The sequence below is a fragment of the Littorina saxatilis genome, linkage group LG17 (assembly GCF_037325665.1).
Source record: "Littorina saxatilis isolate snail1 linkage group LG17, US_GU_Lsax_2.0, whole genome shotgun sequence".
In the NCBI taxonomy this organism is placed as follows: Eukaryota; Metazoa; Mollusca; class Gastropoda; order Littorinimorpha; family Littorinidae; genus Littorina; species Littorina saxatilis.
Genome location: NC_090261.1, coordinates 28,035,347 through 28,052,617, shown reverse-complemented (window position 1 = coordinate 28,052,617; position 17,271 = coordinate 28,035,347). Strand labels below are relative to the sequence as shown.

Here is a 17,271-nt window from a genome sequence, read left to right as displayed (position 1 = left end):
GAAAAGTCTTGACAGATCTTAAGCGATTAATCAGATGCGTGGCATTGGAAGGAAGATCTATACTTTCAAAATCTGGCTCAAGTCCCGCGAATTTGAGCAGAGAATAATGGAAGAAAAAACACCTCGCGATTGTACTGAAATTTGGAATACAACCGCAAAGAATTGCGTTGTAATGCCATATACAAGTACCTCACTCCCTCCCTCGATCCATCCCTCCCTCCCTCCCTCCCTCCCAGCTCACTCCCCTCTCACAGTCATCGAATTCAAGCTAATCCTGTTTTTGTTCCACGCAGTAAGTTTGTAATTGGGTGAGAATGTGCAAAGACGCATTGCAACGCCCTGTCAATTATGATTCTCTTCGATTCGTAGGTACAGACATACACGGACACGATCAGAAACACACACACACACACACACACACACACACACACACACACACACACACACACACACACACACACACACACACACACACACACACACACACAGTGACACACACACACACACATACACACATACACACTCACACACACACACACACACACACACACACGCACTACACACACACACACTACACACACACACACACACACACACACACACACACACACACACACAACCACAACCACCAAACCAACACCACCAAAACCACCCGCCTCCCCCTATAGTCACTGACCCTAATTCGAGCCAGCCCTGAGGTTGAAATTGGGTCAGTGTTGGACGTGCAGAGACACGTTGGTAACGCCCTGTCACCCACGATTGTCATCTAATGGCGGTGCAGAGGCAAGGCAGACACCAGAAAGCAGATCACATCGCTATTCACTAATAGAGAGAGAGAGAGAGAGAGAGAGAGAGAGAGAGAGAGAGAGAGAGAGAGAGAGAGAGAGAGAGAGAGAGAGATAGAGAGAGAGAGGGGGGGGGGGAGGCGGAGAGAGAGAGGGTGGGAGGGAGAGACAGAAAGAGTGAGATAGGGAAAAAGAGACAGAAGAACAGACAGACAGACAGACATAAAGGGAGAGAGAGAGAGAGAGAGAGAGAGAGAGAGAGAGAGAGAGAGAGAGAGAGAGAGAGAGAGAGAGTAAGGTCTGTTTCAGATACTTCAATCGCATTATTTGACAAGGCGTTACATCAATTGACCTAAATGTATGCTTCTTAATGTTACCGACCTTTACTGCAGATTTACTCCTTACATAAAGGATGAGACGAAAAACCGAGGTCCCTTCGTGTACACTACATTGGGGTGTGCACGTTAAAGATCCCAAGATTGACAAAAGGGTCTTTCCTGGCAACATTGTATAGGCATAGATAAAAATGTCCACCAAAATACCCGTGTGACTTGGAATAATAGACCGTGAAAAGTAGGATATGCGCCGAAATGGCTGCGATCTGCTGGCCGATGTGAATGCGTGATGTATTGTGTAAACAAATTCCATCTCACACGGCATAAATAAATCCCTGGGCCTTGAATATGTGCGCGATATAAATTGCATAAAATAAAAATAAAAAAATAAAAAATAAATCCCTGCGCTTAGAACTGTACCCACGGAATACGCGCGATATAAGCCTCATATTGATTGATTGATTGATAAAGCAAAAGAAAACAAGTCGCGTAAGGCGAAATAACAACATTTAGTCAAGCTGTCGAACTCACAGAATGAAACTGAACGCACTGCTTTTTTCACCAAGACCGCATACTCGTAGTTTCGTCCGTACACCGCTCGTGGCAAAGGCAGTGAAATCGACAAGCAGAATAGTGCGGTAGTGGTCGCGTCCGGGCTTTGTCGGAAATTACTTGACCAAAATTTCAACCAATTTGGTTGAAAAATGAGAGCGTGACAGTGCCGCCTCAACTTTCACGAAAAGCCGGATATGACGTCATCAAAGACATTTATCAAAAAAATGAAAAACAAATCTGAGGATATCATACCCAGGAACTCTCATGTCAATTTTCATAAAGATCGGTCCAGTAGTTTAGTCTGAATCGCTCTACACACACACACACAGACAGACAGACAGACAGACACACACACATACACCACGACCTTCGTCTCGATTCCCCCCTCTACGTTAAAACATTTAGTCAAAACTTGACTAAATGTAAAAAGTCATGTTTCTCATGAATCTGAACACTTAAAAAGTGTTTTCTCTGTAAAATCAGTTTTGGGGTAATAGATGGGCTGTCATGTTAAGATAATCATTATATATTATAAAGTGTCTATTAAATATTGATCGGTCGCGCTGGGAATACAACTTTCAAAGTTTATAACTTTGCCTTGTTTTTTTAAGGAACGTGTCTGCACTGTGAAGAATCGAATGGTGAAAAAAGAAAAGACACCGCGGCTAAATGCTTGTAATTCTCAGAAATGTCACGTGAATTACCTCGTGTAGGCATACGATTCTGAAAGTTTAAAGTATTTATTTGCTGAAAGACAGCGGGTTTCTTTTTGTCTTTTTCTCTCTTTTGTTTCCATTAGTTTTTCGGTGGGGTTTTCCCATGTGGAATGTGTACATTCAGCACGACTTACTTAGTTTTATTCATTGTCTTCCATCCTTTGTCTTTCATGTTTGTTTATTTATCGGAGAACTCTTGATTTTCTGAAGATCATAAAAATAATGATATCTACATCCATCCTTCACCCCCCCCCCCCCCACCCCTTCTCCGATCCTGTTCCCACCATTACAATCACCAGACCACAGTCATTCATTCGAAAACCCTTTTCTCACCCACATCTAGACGACAAAAACACACTGTCCCCGAAATCAACACAAAACCTGATCACAGTACAGTTTCTTTTGGTGACGAGTATCTTCCCGAACAGCAAGTGGCTGTGTTCATGCAATCGATTTAGCCAGCTGATGGACTAACATTTTGCCTGAGGCCTTGCCTCCTTCGAGCTTCACGTGCCTAGTTGCCGGTACCCCCCATTAATTGTCTCCTTCTTCACATCTACCGCAGACTGTCCTGTGATTAAGCTTGCTGCCAATCTCGGCCAATGTGTCCGTGCAGATACACTGACCACTTGGGAAAATTGAGCAAGAGATTACTGGACCTTTGTCATATATGTATGTATGTATGTATGCGAAGGAGGGTGTTTGACCGAATGTGAGATTTATTTTCTATATACTGATTGATTTGCTGGTTGGTTTGTTAAGTGGTTAGTTGATTGATTCACTGAACATTTTCTTTCTGAACTTGGAATACTGCTTATTCCAGATTGTTCGTTACGAATAGTTATGTTTGCTTTTGCGCAATGCAGATTTTGTTCTCTAAATCTATGAAGAGGAACAGCTGTCAATGACATACACAGCGACATTGTGGTCGATAAACAGAAATACACGCAGAAAAAGTAACCTACAGAAAACAAATAAACACAACAATACAAAAAAGAAAAGAAAGAAAGAAAGAAACAAAGAAACAAAGAAACAAATAAACAGACACGCAGACAAACAGCCAAACAAGCTAACGAACAAACAACCAACCAACCAACCAACCAACCAAACAAACAAACAAACAAAGAACATCAAACCAAGGACACAAACAGACAACGAAAACGCAACTTCGCCAGTTGATTTTGAAACGTAAATGTCAAAAGATTATTGCATGACGTTATTTTTTAATGACCTGTTTATTGAGTATTATAGGTAGATCACTAAAATCGCTTGCTCCAGTTGTTGTCTGAAAGGCCATGTAGCCCATTATTCACGTTAAAGCAAAAGGCATTTGGCAAGAATGATTGATCATCATGATGTCTCATGCACCAACCTTTCCTCTGTCTCTAGCTCTCTGGCTGTTGTTTAGAGCCTGTTCGCGAAGGATCATTTGTGTTCTCTTTTTCTTGGCGAGTGCAATTATACTTTGAGTCTTGAGCTGACGTTGCTTAAACTACACCATGCGTCTTAGCTATCTTTTCTAATTTCCGTATTTTCTTTCAAGTTCGGTATCATTTATGTAATGATATGTGCATATGCATTGCGGTTATGCATGGTTTCATCGGACACTTACTGTGTCGATATATCATGTACACATACAAAAAGACACCAAAAAACATGATTCTTTGTCCCATAAAATGTCAATGACTTTGTTTCAGTTTTCCGTCTCCGCTTAAAAGATATAAACATTCTCTTGAACGACATTGTTAAGAAACAAGAGAACACATCAACACACACAAAAACAGTGCCATGAAGATGTAACTGCATTTACCCTTTTGGTGTAGTACCTAACAATTATAATATCAACACCCATGTTCCCCGCGCCCACATCACTCTCCATCCCACCCCCCCCCCCCCCCCGCAACTTTTGGCCATATAAAGATGTAAGCAGACACAACTCCAGTGATTATACCAATAACACTGCGGTTACATCCACGTAGCCTGTCTGCCTGTCCACTATCGAAATGTCTACAAGTTAACACAGAAGAACGACACGCGCGTTTTTACTGCGTATTATGTTCCCCATAACAAAAAAACCAATGTCATTGATTAGACTCAAAACACTGCGATAACATCAAACTAGCATGCAAGTACATCTAAGCGTTTACAGAGCAACACCCCCCCCCAAAAAAAACCAAAAAAAAACCCCCAAAAAAAAAAAAACAAACAGACGAAAAGCGTTTTTATTGCGTTTTTCCACATCCATAAATAATAACACGCGAATGGTGATTTTCCTGTTTCTGCCCGGTTGCCTTTTCTTTGCTAGCTTTCGGTACGGAAGACAAGCAAAGTGTTTTGTGTGTCCTCAATTCATACCGGACTTGTCGGAACAAATCGCTGGCTTTTCTTTGTGGCGTCCGGAATCCAATAAATCAAGTCGTCCCACTCCGCTAACGTTGTTCTGTGTAGATGTTCTGTCCACAGAATGGGGGGTTGCTGCTGGTGTAATTTTATTACTCATGCCAGTTTGGCGGATAAGCAAGAGTGAGTGTTGCATGACTGATAATCTTTGCTGGTTGAACTTGTTTTATTTGATTTCTGCCTTCATGTTGGTTTTGTGTGTGCATAACTCCCGAGAGTGTCTGTTTGACTTTCTAGTATGTGTATTAAGGTTTGCATGTCTGTTGGTTTATATGTTTGTTTGTCGTTCTTTCTGATAGTCTGCGCTAGCTAATCTTTTTTCACTCAATTCCTGCCCTGGTTGCCACTGTTTAAGTGTCCACATATTTCTTCTTAGCGTCTAGTATCTTTGTGTCTGTCTAGTCACTGTCTGTCTGTCTGTCTTTCGTTCTGTCTGTCTGTCTGTCTGTCTGTCTGTCTTTGAGCGACTGATTCATTGCTCATACCATACGCTTGTTGTCGCTTTTCAGTGTACACATCTTTCTTCTTGGCGTCTCTGGGAGTATCCTTTTATCTGCCTTACCTGTCTCTCTGTCTATATATCTGACTGCTTTTGAGCGATTCAGAGCTCATACTATACGCTTATTCTTGCTTTTTAGCCCCCACCTTTCTTTTTTCTTGGCGACCCTGGGAGCATTTGTTGTCCGTCTAGCCAGTGTTTTTGCGTTTGTCTTTCTGTCTGTCTATGTGCGATTCATGGCTGATGATCTGCGCTGGTTCTTCCCTCTATGTGCTCACATTTTAGGTTGCATGGCGTCTCTGAGAGTATGTTTGTCTAGTCTGTGTCAGTCGGTGGGTCGGTTAATCTTCCTCTCTGCAGCTGGATTGTCTGTAATCGATGCGTCGCTGTTAATCTGCACTGATTGTCTAGACAGTGTCTAAATGTTTGTTCATATCAGTTGTCTGTCTGTCTGTCTGTCTCTCCTCCTCTCTCTCTCTCTCTCTCTCTCTCTCTCTCTCTCTCTCTCTCTCTCTCCTCTCTCTCTCTCTCTTTCTCTCTCTCTCTCTCTCTGTCTCTGTCTCTGTCTCTCTCTCGCTCTCTCTCTCTCTCCTTCTCTCTCTCTCCCAATCTCTCTCTCACTCTCTCTCTGTCTCTGTCTCTCTTTCTCTGTCTCACTTTTTCTGTCTATCTCTCTGTCTGGCTGTCCGTCTCTCTCCTCTCTTTCTCTTTTCTTCTGTCTTTCTTTCTCTGTCTGGCTGTCTTTCTGCCTGCCTGCCTGTCTGTTCGCAAGTCTGCCTGCCTGCCTGCCTGCCTGCCTGCCTGTCTGTCTGTCTCTCTGTCTGTCTATCTGTCTGTCTGTCTCCCTGTCTGTCTGTTTCTCTCTGTTTCTCTCTGTTTCTCTCTCTCCCTCTCTCTCAGTCTCAGTCCATCTCTCTCAGTCTCAGTCCATCTCTCTCTCTCTCTCTCTCTCTCTCTCTCTCTCTCTCTCTCTCTCTCTCTCTCTCTCTCTCTCTCTCTCTCTCTCTCTCTCTCTCTCTCTCTCAGTTGATTTTGTTGAATATGTAAATATGTTTTCTGTTGTCAACCGCATTGAGTCTCATCATATGCCTGTTCGGCTAGATGTGTGTGCTGCCCTAAAAATTGACGCTGATGTAGACAGTGATGAGAATAAGACTAGTTCAGAGAAACTGACTTGGATCTGAATATCAAAATATGATAAAAGAGAAAAAGAAAGCACATAGAAAATCAGTACAAGATTCTTTACTAGAAAACAGAAAAAATCCTTCCATGTTCTGGTCAACGGTAAAGCGGTCTCGCCCAAGGGAGAGAAACCGTGCTACTATAAATATCGATGTCTGGAAAGATCACTTTGAAAACATTTTGGGACAGCACACAGCTTCAACGCCTGAACAAAACGAAAATGTAATAAATGAAGAAAGTGAGGAAGATGTACATATTTATGAATTGGATGAACAAATTTCGTTAGCTGAGGTAAAACAAGCCATTCGAAAATTAAAAGCAGGGAAAGCTTCTGGTATTGATGAAATACCAGCAGAATTTCTAAAAGCAGCTGAGGATATTGTTGCCCCTTTTCTCACTAAGTTCTTTAACCGTGTTTATGACACTGGTGTGTTTCCTAAACAATGGAGTCAGTCCGTGATAGTTCCTTTACTGAAAAAGGGTGATGTAAATAATCCTGGAAATTATAGGGGCATTTCCCTCCTGAGTACTATTAGTAAAGTTTTTACTTCCATCCTAAATAGGCGTCTGTATAAATGGGCAGAGAGTGAACACAAGATATGTGAAGAACAAGCTGGTTTTCGAAAAAACTATTCAACTATTGATCATCTTTTTACACTTGTGACTATGATTAAGAAATGTCTGTATGGACAAAGGAGAAGTAAACTGTACGTTGCTTTTATTGATTATTTGAAAGCTTTCGATTCTGTAGACAGGGATAGTTTGTGGGTCGTTCTTCAAAAAATAAAAACTTCGACGAAAATGCTCCGTATGCTACAAGGGATTTATGATTCTGTCCAGTCATGTGTAAGATGGGGCCCTGAAGTGTCTGACTTTTTTGATTGCCCTGCCGGGGTGAAACAAGGCTGCATGTTGTCTCCCCTGATTTTTTCCCTGTTAATTACTGAAGTAGCCGATAAAGTAACCTCAAATGGAAGGCATGGTGTTCAGTTTTTGCCTGGATTACAAGAAATTTTTTTGCTTCTTTTTGCTGACGATATTTGTTTGATTTCTACAACACCTGTTGGACTACAAAACCAATTGAACAATCTTGAACAAGCCTCCTCTGCCCTTGGCCTCAGTGTAAATTTAAAGAAAACAAAAGTAATGGTTTTTCGGAAAGGCGGTCATCTATCTAAGACAGAAAAATGGTTTTATCAAGGTAAACCTATGGATGTTGTAAACAGTTATAAATATTTGGGTGTCACATTGACAACAAAATTATCATTTGACATTGCTTTAGAAGAATTTGCAGGCAGAGCCAAGGGAAAAGTGGTAGAAATCATGAAAACAATGTGGAGCTTAGGTAGCATGGATGTTAGTGTATTTTTTAAATTGTTTGATGCGCTAGTAAAACCTATGCTTTTGTACGCCTCTGAAATATGGGGTATCACACGCTTTCGTTCTGTTGAATCTCCGCATTTGTTTGCTTGTAAAAGATTTTTGAATGTTTTACCAAGAACTCCAAACGCGATGGCATATGGAGAACTCGGTCGTTTCCCTTTATTCATTGACAGTACTGTCAGTGTTATCAGGTACTGGCTAAAGCTGCAGAACATGTTTTTGGTTAGATTACCTAGACAAGCGTACGAGATGGATAAAAAAAGATTTTCAAGGTTACCCGGAAATGAGGTTGATTTGCAAAATTGGGCTTGCTCGGTAAAGCGTTGTTTGGATATGTGTGGGTTTTCCTTTGTATGGCTGAATGGTGGTGTTCATGAAAAAGCTTTTCTGCGTGCGTTTACACAGCGTTTGATTGACTGCTATAAGCAGGAATGGTTTGGTAAGATAATGGAAAGTGATAGATTTTCAACGTATAGTTAGTTCAAGTCTTTATTGCAGCCGGAAAAATACCTAACAGATATCACACTTACTAAATTTAGAAACATTTTTGTCAAACTACGCCTAGGTATTATTGACCTGAATGGAAACAAACGCTATAGTGCTGTACCAAACACGTGCCCGTTTTGTCCTGCTGTGGAAAACGAAATACATTTTCTGCTACATTGCCCAAAATACCAGGATCTACGTGTAAAATATATTTTGAAATATTTCACTGACAATGTACATGTACCACCCTTGATTTTTCTGCTACAAAATGAGAGTATATACATTAATAGAGCTGTAGCCATGTATTGTTATTATGCCATGAAAACACGTGATGAAGAAATTTCAAACAGGCAATTGTTGCTATGACTGATACTTTGAGACAAAATTTGTAAATTTTCGTGCCACGATATATATTTCTCTTGTTTCTGTACAACCATGAAATTTTGTTGTGGATTTTTATTCCTATTTTTTTCCTGTGTCTTTTGTAAACCCCCATGCGTATATGCCGGTGGCCTCGCATTAAATTTCCTGAGTTCCTGAGTTCCTGAGTTCCTGAGTTCTCTCTCTCTCTCTCTCTCTCTCTCTCTCTCTCTCTCTCTCTCTCTCTCTCTCTCTCTCTCTCTCTCTCTCTCTCTCTCTCCTTGTTTCAGGTTTGCTAAATGTTCAGAAGTGAAAAACAGACTGCTAACCATTAAAAGTTAACATCTGTTTCAGGTGATTTTGATTTGATTTCTCTCTCTCTCTCTCTCTCTCTCTCTCTCTCTCTCTCTCTCTCTCTCTCTCTCTCTCTCTCTCTCTCTCTCTCTCTCTCTCTTATAAGCTTAGGTGGCATTCCCACATTGAAGATCTGTGTAAACGCGTTTCAAGAAATTTATTCCTACTTTCAAAACTTCAGTCAGTCATAACTTTAGACGCCCTAAAAATGTTCTACAACGCCCACATCAAACCTCACATTGATTATGCCTCTGTCATCTGGGATGGCTGTAGTGATGCATTATTCAAAACTATAAATTCTCGTCATCGTAGGTCAGCTAAACTCATTCTGCCTGACCCATCACTAACTTCTGACGCAAAACTGACAGCCCTCAATATACCTCAACTTAAACAACAGCTTTTATTTAATAAATCAGTTTTCATGCACAAGATCCTACATGACCAAGCACCCGAATATCTAACTCACTTGTTTCAATCAACACCTTCTCGGTATTCCACTTTCAAGCATAATCTGGCCTGCCCGAAGCCACGCATTGACATATTTAAAACTAGTCTTTCATACTCGGGAGCTTATGTCTGGAACTCCCTACCTACATGCTTAAAATCGACCAGTAACCTTAAAACATTCAAAACACATCTGCAAAAATACATTCAAACATCACTTTAATGTAATGTGCCTGGTTGCTCAAACGTATGTGTGCCTTTTATCCTTCTGAAAATGTGCATGTATGTGTCTTGCGTCAACTTGGTGTGATAAGAATACATTCTCGTGTATTACTCCTTCTAGTATCTAAGATAGTATTACTGCATTTTATATTGGCATGGTGATTCCTTCATAATCTAAGATGGTATATATTGGGTCATGAACGTTTTTTTTAATTTTTTTTATTTTTATTTTTTTTTATTTTTTTAACTTTGCTACCTGATCCTTTATTTGGTTAGTGTGTCGTGTTATGTTGGCTTGCCTTATAAGTTAGTTGATCTTCTGTGTGTGTGTGCGTGTGCGTGTGCGTGTATATATATGTGTGTGTGTGTGTTCTGATAATGTATGGTTGTATATCTGTATATCACATGTCGATAAAAAATGATCTTATTCTTATATTACTATTATTGCGTGTGTCTGCGTTTCATCATAAAAAGTTTGTTCCTATGTATTCCCATTTCGATTATAACCATTTTGCTTAGATCAGGACTAGCTGTAAGAAAGGTCCTACGGACCTAATGCTATCTTTCCTGTAATAAAGTTCAATGTTTCAATGTTTCAATGTTTCTCTCTCTCTCTCTCTCTCTGTCTCTCTCTCTCTCTCGCTATATCTCTCTATCTCTCTCTCTATCTCTCTCGCTGTATATATCTCTCTCTCTCTCTCTCTCTCTCTCTCTCTCTCTCTATTTCTCTCTCCTTGTTTCAGGTTTGCTAAATGTTCAGAAGTGAAAAGCAGACTGCTAACCATTAAAAGTTAACATCTGTTTCAGGTGTATATTTCCCAGACTGACCCGGATAAGCCTTAATTACAGACGGCGTGTGTCTATGCCTTCTCTTAGGGCCTTACAATTCCGGATTTTGATAGCAAAGATTTAAAAGTTGTTATTCCCCCCTCTGCTTCTTTACCTCTGTAAACTTGTAGGGGTAGTTATTTTTCGATAATGACCCAGCAACCAAACAAATAACGACCCAGCAACAGCCTGAATCCTCGATAGTGCAATGGGTTGAGAAGTTATCTGTTTCGGTACTACTTTTTGCGACTGAAAAGTTCCGAACGCTCTAACGTACGAAGTATACATCTCTGGAGCAAACAATACAAACATACCGCATTTAAATTAACAACTACAGGCCTGAACACATGAATCTTCATATAAAATCCATGAGTTCGGTTGTTTTCTGAATCTAGATTTGCCGTGCTCAAATGTTCATCACAAGCAATTTCCCGCAAGGCAAGTAACTCATACTTTGTCTAGCGACAAGAGTAGTTCCCCTTCTTTTCACTCAGTTTCTTCGACAACAGACTGCAATCCGACGGTCAGTTTTCAACAATATTTCATTTAATAAACAGATCACACGCAACCAAATGCACACATCTCATCAATTTAAACAACATAAAGCGGTTTCATACATTATTTTCCCCAGAAAACTGAACTTCCTACAGTTTTTAACGTTGGAACACGGGTGCAAAAGTTCGTCTGCTAGTCCCATTTGACGAAAGAATTATCCTGAGCGATAACAAAACATATACAGAACACACAATATCCGCCTTTGCCGCCACAGCAGAATAACAGCATGATTATCTGTGTACTTGATTTTAGTCCAAAATAGGAAAACTGACAAGAAGTGTTAACACAATGGAATGATTTGCACGGAACTATACAACCGCGCATTAATCGATCGCCTGCGCAGGTTGACTGGTTGAGTGAATAGGATTCGATCAAACTTTCGCAAAAAACCTCCTCTTTTCTTTGAATAACTGAAGAAAGGAGGAATAAAGAGGTTACACACCTCGTCTCAGTGATTATAAAAAATAATGGTCTCAGTTCGCGGTCATGAAAAAGCTCGCTAAAGCTCGCATTTTTCATGATCCGCTAACTTCGACCATTATTTTTAATAATCACTGAGACTCGGCGTGTAACCTCTACTTATTGTTACTAGAGTAAGAACATGCTATTTGAAGTAATGGGGTACCTTTACTACCACCCCATCCCCTCACAGACACAAATTAAAGCGAATTAAAGGGTCAAAGAAAAGCAAGGTCGATTGAAAGGGACCAACTGAAAAGAAATGAAAGTGTCAGATCAAAATCCTATCTGCAGCTGCGTTAAACCCAGGAAGTACACTTCAATTAAGATGTGCATTCAACATAAACGCCCTCCCCTTAAAAAAAGAAAACAAAGGGGTGGGGGAGTTATACAAAAAAGTAAAGAAGCAAACACACACACACACACACACACACACACACACACACACACACACACACACACACACACATACCGTACACAAACAAACACACGCACGCACGCACGCACGCACGCACGCACGTAAGCACACAATAACACAAACAAACCCACAAACACACACAATAACACTGACAATAACACACACGCACTCACGGACGCACACACCCACTACCCCACCACCAACAATCCCCTTCCTCCCACCATCCCCTTCCTCACACTATCCAATCCCCCTCCTCCCACCACCCACACACCCCACCCCCACCAACACGCTGCACAAGCTTTTTTCCGCACCCAGAGACTACACTCCAACACTGGGGCATAAGGGGAACAACTCTTAAGGACTCTTACCGCCGAAGCAGACGGCCGGATCCTCATCAAAGCCATCCTCGCAGTCCCACTTGCCGTCGCATATGTCATTCAGGCGGATACAGGTCGGCGAGCTCCGACATAAAAAGGGCGTTGAGGGTTCGCAAGGGTTTCCTGCAACAGAGAAAAACAAGGTATTGTACACCGTGTTGAATTAAATGCATAGATTTCAAAAAGGTGCGGGCGTGTGTCAAGCTGAAGGTCAAAAGAGGTGACTGAAAGAAAAGAAAATTACTTCATTTACAAGAATGAGACAGATTTGCAAAGGGTTTCGCGCAGCACGAAAACAACAACCAGTGTTTTTTGGTATTTGACCATGTGAAGAAACGGTCTTGTTCCATGTGAAACCCCGGTAAGATCTGGGATGGTGAATATAACTATTTTCACGAGAAGGAGTATGCCTTTAACAAGGTGCTGGCAAGTGCTAAGATGACCGAAAAATGAGGTGACTGAACAATATGACATATTCAAAGGGGGGAGGGGGCGGGGAGGGGGGGGGGGTTGTCTGAAGGGGATCAGAAAGTTTACAAGGGTTTCCTGCAACACAAAGTTAACATTATTGTACATTTAATGAACATGTGAAAATGTACTGCACAAAATACACGTCCAGAAGTCAGTGCGTGTGTCAGGTTGAAGATGTGACTGACAGTGACACATACAAAAATGATGGAAAAAAAGATATTGAGCGACACAGAACAGCTAGGAAGGTTCATAATTACATGATTCTGTATTCACTGCACAAAATACAGGTCCACGGACGAGGAAGCTTCACAAAGGTTTCCTGCTTGCTACACAAAAATAACAGCGCAGGCGAGTGTTTAGCAAACTGAAGCCTCAGAGAAGAAATTGCAAGAATAAAAGGTGACCGACAATAATTATGTTTGTGTTGAAGTCCATACGTCAAATCGTTTGAAGGCAAATTGCTACAATAAAGAAATACACATTTCTGGAGAAAAAAATCAACAACCAACTATGTTATAATTATGTGCAGAAAAGCCAAGCAGGTCATTGCACCCATCGTCCTCATAACACATAATACTTTTTGTCTGCTCTGTTATCTCCTTGTACGTCTTACGCGAACACAGAACACGAATCAATACACTCTCTAACGAAGCATACCGCTTTGCATTCATTACATTCAGTCAAGTATTGATTTTTGACCTTACAGTTGTAGTAAACTGTGTCAGCCATTCAAAATTAGCTAAATCATGTCATGCAGAAAGCATGGAGCGAAATAAACATCGTGTTCTTTGAATGCTCGATATGTTTCAAACACCAAGAAAGAAAGAATTACAATGAGAGAGAGAGAGGGAGGGAGGGAGAGAGAGAGAGAGAGAGAGAGAGAGAGAGAGAGAGAGAGAGAGAGAGAGAGAGAGAGAGAGAGAGAGAGAGAGAGAGAGAGAGAGAGACTGTTGACTGTTACGTTGGTGACTTGCTTCTTGGCTACACACGCGTTAATAACATATTCGGTAGACTCTCGGAGAAATTCTAACACCGGATAATACGCACAAGAAATCCTTTGACTCTCGTGAGCTTGATATCAAAGAGCAACAGTTTTACCGATCTAAATACTTTTTATTCTGTTTATAGTCTCAATATCATTTCATTCTTCTTGATGTGAGAAATATTCTTTCAAATATAAAGATATAAACAACGTTTTTCTATTCGGCAACGTTGTCCAATTTGACATTGAACACACTATTCCTAAACATTTTGAAAGATTATGTTTTTGCAATGGTCCAATACATTTGAACCTAGATATCATTTCCCGTTCAATTGTTCGTGTGCCAGCGTAGGAGGACTACCACGAACTGCGTTTCAAATTGACCGCAGAGCTATCAAACAAGGAACTTAGTCGATAAATATCGACAGGGGGCCGACAAATGGTTTAAATGGGAAATGTGTGTATATGGGTGTGGGTTTGAAACAAACAAACAAACCAACCCATGTGAACCCCGGGCCGCAGGCCTTCGATGTAGTGATTGAAAAAAAAAGGATGTTCTCAAATGGTTCAATTCTCATTTGGTCTGATTCTCAAATGGTACCGGTATACTCCCCCCCCCCTGGCCGCAGGCCTAGGAGTAAAATTTTTATAGACACTGACCTTCTTCCCAGGGGTCATTGACCCAGTTTTAGCTATGAGAGGTGGTTCGCCCAGAGGCTGTAGAGTATACTGGGGCGGTCTCTTTGATGTCTTGAGAGGAAACTTGGCCAGGGTAGTACATGCACCAGAACTGGTGGACACCAAGGACAAACATGAAATCGAAGCAGTTTGCTTTCAGAGAGAACGGTCGTCAGCAACTCAAACTTCTCTGTTTTTTTAGTTTTTTTTTAATCTGACTTTCTTTGTGGCCCCCTGACTCCGCCCCCTCCCTCTGTAAGGACCCTCCTCCACAAGGACCGATTTTTGTCAACATTTTAAAGGTCGCTAGAGAGGGGTTCCACTGTATGACCTAACCGCTACTGGCAGACGGCCTCAATCTTCACGCGCAAAGACGAGATTAATAGGTGCTCGGTTTTGGTATTTTGAATTACATTACATTAAACCTTTGTTGGGTTTCATGGTCATGGCAACAGCCATAATAATATTACATGATGTATAATATCATATTTCAGCATATGTGAATTACATGTCATCATACTAAACTGTCATACATTTTTATTCCTACATTATTCTGATTGATCACAACCAAACCTACTATCATTGGACACATCCAAATGCAAGCGCCTGTTCTTGACAATTTCTCTCTGATCTAAATATAAAATCAGTGCAATTTCCTGGGTCGGGCTTTGCCACAGACACTCACGGTTTGGCCTGTAGGTAAAATGTACAATGTATTTTCTGATTTGTGCACAAAAGCTTTTTTTCTTTTTTCTTTTTTTTAACATAACAATGTTTAATGTCACTGTATGTTTAAAAGACCATGGTCATATTTGTAAAAAAAAATGTTAAATTAGAAAATAAATAACATTTTGGTTCATGATTTTTCCTACACCTGTGCTAAAAATAAGAAATAAAAATGTCGGGTATATAAGTCACTCAAATACAGTTAGGTATGAATGGCTCGGTTTGAGTTTGTTGCAGTTGACCCTGCACAATGCGACATATCATGTTTTTGTTGAACAATTTTGACGTCACCCCTCCCATAGGGTGACGTATTTCACAACTTCCTGTGTTACACAAACTCTGTGATGACCAATTTTGACGTCACCCCTCCCATAGGGTGACGGATTTCACAACTTTCTACAGATGAACAATTTTGACGTCACCCCTCCCATAGGGTGACGGATGTCACAACTTCCTGTGTACACAAACTGATGACGTATTTCACAACAAAATGGCGCTGCCCATGGTCAACCTCGAAACTATCCGTATAGAATGGGGGCGTCCTCGCCCCCATAATAAAAACCGTCTCTGACCACTTACTGGGGAAACGTCACGACAATGCGGAAATTAAGCACGTGCATTCGTGTTGCTTTTCGACATGTCAGCGAAGGAAACCGTTCAAGAGAAAAAGACGGGAGGTCTTACAATAAGTGCACTCAATGCTTGGTTCTTCCTACCCCTTTACTATAATCAATATTTGGATTGTCACGTCCTTGTGTTATGTCCTCTGTTTTGTTCTGATTTTTATTTTGTTATTGTTCGTGCAGTATGATGTCGGGTATTAAACTTAATAAGACCAGCGTTATAATCCATGTATCAAACACATAATTCTCATAAACACAATCAAACAAGAAAATCAAGTGAATCATTCTGAACAATATCGGAGATCTCAAGAAAAGTGGAAGGAGACAAAAAAAAAACCAGCGTAAACAAGAATGAATGCGTTTTATCGCTTGCTCTTGGTGCGATTAGCCCAAAGCACCATAACATTTCCTCGCCGATCTTTCTAATGGGGATGCATCAAGCTCTTCAGGATCTCATCAGTTCCGCCAGCATTTCTGTGCCCTCCCCCCCCCCCCCCCCGCCCCCCCTCCCCCTCACTCTCTCTTTCGTCCTCTCTCTCTCTCTCTCTCTCTCTCTCTCGCTCTCTCTCTCTCTCTCTCTCTCTCTCTCTCTCTCTCTCTCGCTCTCTCTCTCTCATAGCGGTGCTCAGAAATGTCTCCGCTCGTTTAGAAAAGTGTCATGCTCTCATGCCTTCGCTCCGTATTTGTTTGTTTGTTTGCTTAACGCCCAGCCGACCACGAAGGGATCAGGGCGGTGCTGCTTTGACATTTAACGTGCGCCACACACAAGACAGAAGTCGCAGCACAGGCTTCATGTCTCACCCAGTCACATTATTCTGACACCGGACCAACCAGTCCTAGCACTAACCCAATAATGCCAGACGCCAGGCGGAGCAGCCACTAGATTGCCAATTTTAAAGTCTTAGGTATGACCCGGCCGGGGTTCGAACCCACGACCTCCCGATCACGGGGCGGACGCCTTACCACTAGGCCAACCGTGCCGGTTTCGCTCCGTATGTTGAAAAGGAAAAGAAAATGATGATGAGAAGGAAGAAAACAAAATCGCAGAGGGTCAAAATACGCCGATCTTTTCCCCTAGCCCGATCAGCGTTAAAGAAGCCCCACAAGAAGAAAGATAGTTGGACAGAAAAAAAGAGGAGGAGGAGAAAAACAGCAACGGCTTGAGGTTTAAAATTCCAACACGAAAAACGAAATCAATGGTCGGAGACGTAAAAAGACGATGTTCTGTCACAGAGATCGGAGAGTGGAGATTGCCCTTAAGGCGATGGATGGCTTCGGCAATAAATCCTAATGTCTGCCAACGCCTTCGGGTCGTCTTCTCTGCTCGCTGTAGCCGTGGCTATTGCTCGCTTTTGTGTTCGTCAGCCTTCGCCCGATGAATTAAGCACGAGCCGAGCACTTGAACCAAATTACTGACCTACGTGACAAAGTTG

General features: G+C 41.5%; 1 protein-coding gene across 1 annotated transcript in view; it reads right to left on the bottom strand.

Annotated features, from left to right (window-relative positions):
* Positions 1-17,271, bottom strand: part of LOC138953791 (neuropeptide prohormone-4-like) — a 171,568-nt gene that overhangs the window by 15,495 nt on the left and 138,802 nt on the right. Inside the window, exon 3 of the mRNA XM_070325697.1 lies at positions 12,350-12,481. Coding sequence (XP_070181798.1) covers positions 12,350-12,481 — 132 coding nt within the window. The remainder of the gene's footprint in view (positions 1-12,349; positions 12,482-17,271) is intronic.